Source organism: Plecotus auritus (assembly GCF_963455305.1).
Source record: "Plecotus auritus genome assembly, chromosome: 2".
Taxonomy (NCBI): domain Eukaryota; kingdom Metazoa; phylum Chordata; class Mammalia; order Chiroptera; family Vespertilionidae; genus Plecotus; species Plecotus auritus.
Window position 1 is genome coordinate 170121635 of NC_137771.1, and position 10582 is coordinate 170132216.

The 10582-nt window shown below is 38.0% G+C and overlaps 1 protein-coding gene across 4 annotated transcripts in view; it reads left to right on the top strand.

The window, feature by feature from the left end:
* SEC22A (SEC22 homolog A, vesicle trafficking protein) overlaps positions 1-10071 on the top strand; it is a 49299-nt gene extending 39228 nt beyond the window's left edge. For 2 of the 4 annotated variants that reach the window (XM_080656958.1, XM_080656959.1), the window contains 2 exons: positions 3340-3405; positions 7190-9469. In XM_080656958.1, coding sequence (XP_080513084.1) covers positions 3340-3405; positions 7190-7390 — 267 coding nt within the window. In that variant the 3' untranslated portion in view covers positions 7391-9469. Of the gene's footprint in view, positions 1-3339; positions 3406-7189 lie in introns of all 4 variants that reach the window. The other 2 variants (XM_080656957.1, XM_080656960.1) reach the window with 2 other exon arrangements.
* The last annotated feature ends 511 nt before the right edge of the window (positions 10072-10582 follow it).

Sequence of the window (10582 nt, forward strand, 5' to 3'; positions counted from 1 at the left end):
CAGCTGACCCCACCCATGCACCAGGCCTCTATCCTATCTAATAAAAGAGTAATATGCAGATTGACCATCACTCCAACACACAAGATGGCTGCCCCCATGTGGTCAAAGATCCTGCCCCCATGTGGACACAAGATGGCCACCACAACATGGCCAGCAAGGGAGGGCAGTTGGGAGGGACCAGGCCTGCAAGGGAGGGCAGTTGGGGTCAATCAAGCCTGCAGGGGAGGGCAGTTAGGGGTGAACAAGCCGGCAGAGAGGGAAGTTGGGGGTGACCAGGCCTGCAGGGAAAGGCAGTTGGGAGGGACCCAGGCCTGCAGGGGGGGAGAGCAGTTGCGGGGGGGACCAGGCCTGCAGGGGAGGGCAGTTAGGGCAAACAGGCTGGCAGGGAAGCAGTTAGGCATCAATCAGGCTGGCAGGGGAGTGGTTAGGGGGTGATCAGGCTGGCAGGCAGAAGCGGTGGGATCGGGCCTAAACGGCAGTCGGACATCCCTCAAGGGGTCCCAGATGTGGAGAGGGTGCAGGGCTGGGCTGAGGGACACCCCCCTCCCCCGTGCACGAATTTCGTGCACCAGGCCTCTAGTCTAATATAAAAACTCTATTCAAATTTCACAGTTGACTACAAATATCCTTTATACTGATAGTGTTTTCTTCCTTCTCCAATCTAGAGGCCAGGCGAGAGTTAAGCCTTGCACTCGGCTGCAAAGGCTTTTCTTTCATTCACTGCTATTTAAATTGCTGATTACTGAACTGGATCTCTAGGTCAAATTCTTTCCTGAAGCAGACTTAAATATCTTCTAAATGTAATTATTTGGATGTCCCACCCAACTCCAAAATAGTATGTCCAAAATGAACTCAATTTTTCAAATCTGAAATCTATTTTCTCCTTCTCTATTCCCAACTTAGTGAATGGTATCATTCAAATGTTGCCTAAACAAGAAACCTTGGAGTTATCCTAGCCTCTTCCCTCTTTGAGACTGCACATGCTACTCCCTTGCCTGGAATTCTCTCCCTACGTTGTCTACCTTGTCCACCAGTTCATCCTTCAGGACCTAGGTTAAGCTTTACTTTCTCTGAAAACCTCCCCTCACCCCTTTATTCTCCAGACAGAATTAGAAAACCTTCCCTCACCCTTTTTCTCCAGTAAGCTTCCTTTAGTACCCTGTACACATATCTATACCCTCAGTTATCACTTAGGGTGGGAATTGTTGGTTTATGTATCTGATTTCTTGGTTAGAGAGTGAGTTTCTTGAGTTGGTATGGACTTGTTTTCACTCCTAGGTCTAGTATCACAGTACTGGGCTCATGAGTGCTTAATGAATATTTATTGAACAGAGAATTTCTTTATATACAATCTTCTCTTTACCAAGTAGAAATATTAGTCAAAGCTCAACTCAATTTAGCATGCATTTGTTGAATTCCTACTATGTGCACAGTTTCATGCAAGTAGCAAGATTATTTTCTGCCTTGAGGAAAGGTTAGGGTCTCATTGAAGGATAGAGGCCAATACACTAGAGACTTAAAGAATACTGAAAGGTAAGCTAATTATCCAATGAATGATCCAGGAAAAATGAGGTTAGTGAAATGTTTTTTAGTGCTTTCTGTGTGCCAGTTATGCTATGTATTTGCAAATGTTACTTCATTTAATCTCTACAACTTTTATTTTCAAAAAAGGAAATTGAAGTTAAATAGTCCAGATCATACAGCTACTAAATAAAGATTTAAACCCAGATCTGACTGACTCCAGAAACATGCTTTAAGTGATCCAAAGGCAATAGAGAGTTATAAAGTGATATAAATGTAGGGGGGAAAATTAATAACCAACTCTAGGACAATAATTAAATCAGGTATATCTCTATAATGAAAAGTTATATAACCATTGAAATCATGTGGTTGAGGAATATCTTGAGAAAGTGTTTTATGTTTATGATATAATGTGAAGTAGTAAAAAATAGCATATAAAAGTATGATTCCAGTTTTTTCAAAATGTACATATATTTTTGTGCAGAAAATCTTGGAAGGAAATACATAAAATAGTTAGCAGTAATTCTCCCAGAGTTGTGATACTGTGGCCTATATGAATTTCTTCTTGTAACAATCTTATTTTCCAAATTCTCTACAATGAACATAAATTTTTATAATCAGAAAAAAGATCATTTAAAAGTAAAGGATTAAGAAATATCAAGCAGAACTTACAAGGTGGGGCAAAGATAGGTTTACAGTTGTTAATATGGAAAGTAATACAATAATTAATAAATAATAATACAAGAATAAACTGTTTCACATACTCACAACTATAAACCTACTTTTTCACCACCCTGTGTTTAAAGTGTTAGAATTATTAAAGTGGAAAGGTTCATGTTGACTTTCCCTTCCTCTGGGTTAGAACTGTCCCTAAGCATCAGCAGACAGATCAGTGGTTCCTATTTCAAGATCTTCTCACTAAGATAAGCCCCTCTCCCTCTGCCTTAGAGAAAGTTCTGTTGTCCAATAGCAAGTGGATAAGAATTTTCTCTTCATATTATTTCATGAGGACATGGTCATGGGGGACACTCATGTCTTGTGGAAATTTCTGTAGTATTAAATTTTTTTCTAAAATAAGGGGCAAATTTATGCTCCTGTCTAGGCTTTGTTTTCTACTTCATAAAAACATTGAAAAGAAGTAGTAAATATAGATATTTAAGAGAAATAAAAAAGCAATAGAAAAACACTGGCTGTTACATGTTTCTGCAAGTTTCTTTTAAAGAAATATTCTATGCATGATGTATCTGGCTTTCCTCTGGGTGGCTGTTTTTCTGGTGCAGCATGCATGACTGATTTTCTCATTGGGATTTAGCACACTCTAGTGGGCAGTAGCTTTTCATGTCTTTTTTTTTTCTTCTTTTTTTTTTAATCTTGTCAAATTACTGTATTGGACAATTCAGGGATGTGCGTACTAGATAGTAAAATTTGTCAGTATTATTTAAGTTAAGTAATGACCCTAGTGTGGAAGACTAACTTTATAGGCCACTGGGGTGTTTACACTCATATGGTTTCTTCAGTAGAGAGAAGAGAGCCCTTTTATACGGAAACCTTTTCCCGTTGGTTTTCATCTTCTCTTAGGTAAAAGGAAATTGACAGGAGCCTGGAGGGAACACTGGTGGTTTTCCTCACCTCACACTCCTTGGATCTTATGGTAGATTTTATGTTTCCCGTTTAGGACTCTTGAGAGTTTTTATATATCACTTCGTGAAAATTTTGGCCATTTGTGCATCAACGTTTTCATGTGCTATCCTGGTAGATTGGTTTTTGAAAATGGGCTTCCACCAGAAAAAAACGTAATTTTTTATTTTGTTTTTGCAGAGTGATGGTGAGGATTTTAATTACATCATTGCATTTTTTCTTGGAACAGCAGCCTGCCTTTACCAGGTAAGTTCTCTCCTATTTTTAAGAAACACTTTCCCATTATTGTTTGTTTCCAGAATCAATTCTAATAATTGCTCATGCACTTTTAAGTAAATAAAAATAATGTCTGAAGTTTTGTTTGTTTTGCCTTCCTTTTAATTTGAGTCTCTGTTAGCTCTGTGACCTACTTGTTCATTTTGAGGGGGCATAGATACCAGTGAACTTAATGTTAACTCTCTCATGGGCTGGGCTTCAGAGGTCCATGTCATTTGCTTGTGGCGGTAAAGATTACGTCTAGGTTTAGTGTGACTGATTGATTGTTCAGCTTCCATACTCTGCTTATACTCTAGGCTGAGGATTTTTTAATTTTGAGAAAGTATTTAAATAGGGAACAGCAAAAGCAGAATTTTAGAATATTTAATTTAGCAGTGAATAGGATGGATTGTCAGAGCGGAGAGAATGGAAGCAAGGAAATTAGCTGGGAGGTGATTCCATTACTTCAGGCAGGAAGTAGTAAGAGGTAATGGCAGTTAGGGATGTGTGGGGGAAGGACACGGAGAGGGAAGCCTGCTAGGACTTGACAGAATAGATACGAGACAAGGTGGGAGGAGGTTTTGTACCTGGGTGATAAGGAGATGGGTGCTCGTATTTCCAAGAAGAGAGGAGGCACAGGTTTGTAGGGAGGGGTGAGATAACCATGCCAGTTATCCAAACTCAAGAATGTCTTTGTTGCCCAGCCAGTGTGGTACAGTGGTTAAGCACCGACCCATGCACCAGGAAGTCGCTGGTTCAGTTCCCAGTAGGGCACATGCCTGGGTTGTAGACTCGATCCCCAATAGGGGATGTGCAGGAGGCAGCCAATTGATGTTTCTCTCTCATGGATGTTTCTATTTCTCTATCCCTCTCCCTTCCTCTCTCTCTAAAAAAAAATCAATTTAAAAAACATTAAAAAAATAATGTCTTTGCTAAAACATGTTAGAGCATGCATGGCCTTTTGATCAAACTTTTATAAGTAACACTTTTCTCTGGTTTGCACAGAAAAAAACGTTAGAAGGATTCAGGACTGCAAATATAAGGCTACCTAAAACTCAGTAGAAGTCTCTAGGGAAAAATTTGAATATATGCATTTGACTTTTATGTAAAGATATGTTATAAATTTTAGTTTCAGTGACCCTATTTTTGTAATCCCCTAATTTTTCTTAATCATTTATCTTCAGAAATTGTTTTTCTATTAAATATGACATTTAATTATAATGAATGACATTCATGCAGGAAATGTGAAAACTTGTATTTTTTAATGTCGTAGTGCTTTATTATGATGTATTCTTATGTAGATTTTCTAAACTTTAATCTCTGCAATCCTGCTGCACAAGGGATATTATCTCATTTTTGAAGATGAGAAATCTGAGGCAGTTTCGGTATTATCCAGAGATCACAGAGCCATTAAGTGGAGTCAGTTCTTGACTCCGAATTTTCTAATTTTAAATATTATGTTCATTCCACCTGCTGTCTCTAAGCAAAATCCTACATTTGTATAATTTTATAATGCTATAAAATTATAATGTTATAACTTTTCCATACATTACCTCATATGATTCTAAAGTGAGGTGAATATTAACTTTAAAATAATTTCATGAGTAATTATTTTTGTAAAATATGCTTTTGACTGTTTGGCGCTAATAACAATTTTAAATGCTAATAATAATAGCAAAATGTATTGAGCTGTACTTTATGCTAAGCCCTTTACATTTCTTGCACCATTAAATTCTCAGAGTCCCACACTAATCTTGTTATGCTCATCATAGCCAGTCAGTGACTCAGCCCAGTCTGTGTGACTCCAGCCCCAGTGCCATGGCAGGTAGGTGGGCACACCTAGTACACTTCCCAGAACAGCTGGAAGCAGTTCTAAGAGCTGCCTCATGGAGGGGCTGTGTCACTCAGGTGTTCTTTCCTTTGAGAGAAGCAAACAAATTCATGCTTTAAAAACAAGCATACTATTCAAGAGTGTCAAGGTCATGAAAAGCAAAGACTTAAGCTATTACAGATTTGAGGAAACATGACAGCTACATGCAATATAGAATCCTGGACCAGAAAAAGAGCCTTAGTGGAACAACTGGCAAAATTTGAATAAAGCCTATAGATTAGTTAATAGTATTGTATCAATGTTCATATCCTGGTTTGTTGATTATACTATGGTGATGTGAGAGGATAACATTAGGGGAGCAGGGCGAAAGGTATACAGGAACTCTACTATTTTTGCAACATTTCTCTAAGTCTAAAATTATTTCAAAAGGAAAAGGTTTTCCTCTAATTATTTTTATGCAATACAAACCACTTAGGTACAGTAAATACTTCCAATGCATTTTTCTTGGGTGGCAGTCTTCTTTTTAAGTAAGCAGAGTCCTATTTTTATAAAAATTAAACACATTGAACAGAACATTTCCACATTCTTTCTGCATTGTCACAAATACCCTAATATCCTTCCTGTACTGAAGGTTGGATGTAATTTCATAAAGAGACCTCTGCTTCTTTCTTAAGACTTTGTGATCACATATAATTCCTATATTCACCAGATTGTGAATTTTAGATATCATCTAGAAATCAGTTCATTCAATAAAATTTAATGAGCACTTATGTGTCGTTCTATGCACTGGAGATAAATGAGTGACAAGACAGTCAAAAATCTCTCCTTTCATGAAGCTTAGATTCTATTGGAAGAATATAGATGACAAGCAGAATAATCATATTTTTTAAGTATGTTAATAATATGGGAGGAAAAAATAAAGTAGGAGGAGGTAAATGCCAGGATTTGGGGTAGGGTGGGGGACTACTTTATTATGGGTATCTTCTAAAATGGCATTCACTTGCCTTCTGTCCCCCCCCCCCCCTTATTTTCATCCTCATCAGAGGATTTTTTTTCCAATTATTTTTTTAGAGAGAGTGGAGGAAAAGGGGGAGGGGAAGACAAAGGAGGGGAGAGGGAGGGGAAAGAGAAATACCTATGTGAAAGAGACACATCGGTTGGTTCCCTACTGCGTACGTTCTGACCAGGGCAGGGGATTGAGCCTGCAACTGAGGTACATGCCCTTGACAGGGAATCAAATTCGAGACCCTTTGGTCCTTGGGCCAATGCTCTAACTGCTGAGAAAACTGGTCAGGGCTGTCACATTTTTAAATTTTATCTTTTTCAAGACATAACTGTTTATGTATATAATGTTTATAATCTTTTTCTCTCCTCTAGAATGTAAACTCCATGTGAGCAAGGGGTTTGTTTGTTTACTTAAAGCTAAAGAACAATGCCTGACTTATAGTAGGCCCTCAGTAAACATCCCTTGAATGACTTCTCCCTCAAATGTTCACTCATATCCTCCTAGCTTAATTCCTTGCACTGAAGGGGGGATCAGTAAATATTGTTGATTTCAGTAATATTCATATTTAGGTTATGTAAGAGTCCATTTTGCCAAATGGTTTATTTGAGCTTTTTGTACTTTTCTGGGATGAATACAAAAGATGGATCCCTCTAAAATCCTCAGAATGCTTCTTAGTTGCCTGTCACCTTGAGAAATTTGTCCAGCCTGTTTGCAAGGCAGTCATTCAATTATTCCTCCATTTTTCTTTTGAAAAATGAAAAACATAAAAAGAAAAAAATATATTTCCCTTTCATAGCTGAATGCCTTGATGTTACATTATTTTATCTGTAGATGAAATTGCATTCATATTTTACTGTGTCCTGTTACAGTTTTATAGTAAAAGCATCTGTTTTTTTTTCCTATAACCCTAATCATCTTTTATTTTCTATTTTAAACAGTGCTATTTACTTGTCTACTACACTGGCTGGCGGAATGTCAAATCTTTTTTGACTTTTGGCTTAATCTGTCTATGCAACATGTATCTCTATGAACTTCGCAATCTTTGGCAGCTTTTCTTTCACGTGACTGTGGGAGCGTTTGTGACACTACAGATCTGGCTAAGGCAAGCCCAGGGTAAGGCTCCGGATTATGATGTCTGACACCATCCTTCAGACTATTGCCTGGGCTTCCGGGGGACACTGGAGGGAGCATATCTTAACTGCCACTGTGATGAGGAAGCTGTTCACCACAAATGAGAAGCTCTGCTTTCTTTCTCTCCAACTGTCCTTTTTGTTTAAGTCAACGTGGCATGCCTGTGAGCATGCGGTACCCTCGAGGCAAACTCCTCTCAGAAGGAAGTTGGCCCTGAGATTATAGTCAGAGGAGGAGGAGACCTCTCTGCAGAGCTGTTCCTGTGGAAGAGCCGTCAGCGCCATTGGCACCCTGGCCAGCAGACCTGAATCCCTGCTGAAGAGTTCAATCAAATATATATTGATCTTCAGGGGACCAAGCAGGAACTCTCCCATCGGGTTTGCCTTTGTGAGGCATTAGTATGGGCCAAATAAAAAGATCCACGTAAATTGAAAAGTTTGTTTCAAACAAATGACTTGCTAAATATAAGATTATTTGCACATTTATGGTACCATGAGTTTATGAAGTCCAGAATGGTCTGGAATTGGTTCTTTTTTCTTTTATATTTTTGCTTGAGTTTTAACTCTGGTGCGGCAAACTCATCTCTAGAACATCGTAAGTACTGAAAGTACAGTGACATGGGTTTCCTTTTTAGAATATGTTGGTAGTATCTTTTGAAATCACTTTTTAAAAATATGATTTGTTAGACTATAGCCATTGTTTTCCAAACATAAATCAATTGAGTATTACATACTATTATTTACTTAAAAATTTGTTTTTAATTTTAAAATAATTTAAAAGGAAACCAATAGCTACTCTAAGTGGGAAACCAGGATCAGTTTCCCATAAATGAAAGGTAACTACAAAACAAAGTTACAACGAAAAATGTTAACTAACTTCTAGCTGGATGCTAATGCCCGCCAGGCCACTGAATCCGAGAGGCCGGCTATTTCTTTGTTGCAGTGAGAGAGAGGTTACCCAGCACGACCAGAGGCTCTCTGTGTGGAATTCTCAGGATAAAAGAAAAGTGTAAAGGGAATGACATTCTCACTGTGATGCAGTATTATTTAGTTCAGTGTTGTGTGCCACCTGAACCATCTCGTGTGCCCAGGGTAGGGTCCTGCACTAGGGAAACACTGAACTGTAGTAAGAGACCAGAAGGTTACTTTTCTCCCAGCAGCTCATTCCTTCATGGCTCTGAGGAGTTAAGCACCAAGTATCTTAGAGAACTTCCTGGCTCTTTGATAACATTATAAACATTATGAAAGGAAGCACAGTTTGATTCCATTAGCAAAATCTACAATTTCCCTGGTTTTGGAGGTCATCTTCATGAGTTCTTTTCTTTTTTTTTTTTAAAGAAAATATTCCAAACAAGGAATTCATAAGGTACTAAAATTTGATATTCAGAAAAACAGTGGCCCCATTCCATGTAATTCATGTTATTGGGCATATTTACTAAGTAGAAGAAATAGTCCAGTGGGTTAAAAGTATTGGCCTTGTTTGCCCGAATCATTACAGATTTGTAGATATGTCTACAACTGCTTACCTAGAACCTTTTTGCTATACTCTCTTTATAGGAGAATGAGACGAAAGGAAGATAATAAGCTAATGATATCAGGGATTTATCTAAAACAAGAAACTCCAATTCACTATAACTTTCTGTCTCTAACAAAACTGCACAGAAATTAATGTATCTTTTGAGAGATACACCATGATCCTAAATTATCAAAATAAAATTGATTTGTGTTTGGCATTTTGTACTGACTGAGTCAGGAAAGTGAAGTGGTTCAATTTCGAAAGGTTTTTCTAAACTAATGGTTAAAACAAGAATAGTTTTAAATAGTCATTTAGGAAGTTGGAGCATTCTGATTTATTGTGATTTTGCTACATATTGATACTTTATAGCTCAGTTTGGTTCAGTTGGTTCTCCTTATCATTGAATTATTGTTATGTTTGATATTTAGATTCATTCAGCAAGGACACTTGAAAATTCACCAGCTATCTTTAAAGGCTTGTTTTATTTTTTTCACCAGCTATTTTGGATAAGGGGATGTTTACATCTTAATGTAAAAAAATGAAAACAGGTATAAATAATGTTTTATGTATAGAAATGCTTTCTTTCGTTATTTGGTGCCTGCATCTCTGTGTGTGCATATAACTTCCCTGCCTCTATCGCGTTGTTACCAAAAAACTATGAATTTGAAAAGAAGTTTTTGCCATGGGTGGAAAGCAGTCCTTAAACTCTTGGGGAAGAATCACATAGGCCTCTAATGTGTATGATAGTAATATCTTGCATGTATTCTGTACTTTCACCCCTAAGAACAAGTCTGTGCTTACCTAACCAGAGTGAGTGTTGTGCTGTGGAGGAAGTAGTAGTTGCCCTGTTATGAAGGAGGAAACTACTAGTAAGGCAGTCAGATGTCAATGGTTCACCAAGGGTCACAGAGCTCCACAAACACAGCTTCTGGTCTCAGCCAAGGGCTCTATTGGAAACCAGTGAAGATAACCAAAATTATGTTCAGGGAAGAAGTCTGTGCTTGAAAATTCAACGAATTGGGGACTTCTTAATGAGCACAGGGCTGCTCTTGTCACATCTAGGTATATGTTATCTTAAGGTAATTCTAAAGTACCACTTTTTATTAAGGTGTGCTGTAAGAACAAAGAAAGATACTTTCCTTTATATCCTAAAAGTAATTACAATATTTGCTTGTAGTTTTTTTGTTTGTTTTTTGGTCTGTGTTTGAAATGTATCTATACCTGGCCTCTTTCCTAAAAGAATTTGAAGCAGCGTACCATTAGAAAAAACATATAAGATAATGGTAATAAAATAGAAACAGAAAGGGGAGAAAGTTGGGATCAGTGAAAATGGAGAAAAAGGTGAACACAGTGCTGTTATCAGGTGCAAATTTGATGCTTGAACTTCCCAGCAGTGAAGGCTGAAGGGAAACGGTTTCCATTGCTCTGTATCAGAGCATGCCAGTTCTGCAGGGGACACTTCTTCCTGATGAGTCCTCATAAAAAGGTTCGCACTTGGGGACCCTATGAAATGCTAAAATGAACAAAATCCTCACTGTTTTATGCACAATTGCATATTGTGTTTGTGCCTGGGATGCTCAACTTGTACCAGCTTTCAAAAGTTTTCATTTCAGGGTGTTCTGTGTGTGTGTGTGTGTGTGTGTGTTGGGGGTTGGGGGGGGGGCTAACAGAGGATTTTGTTCTCA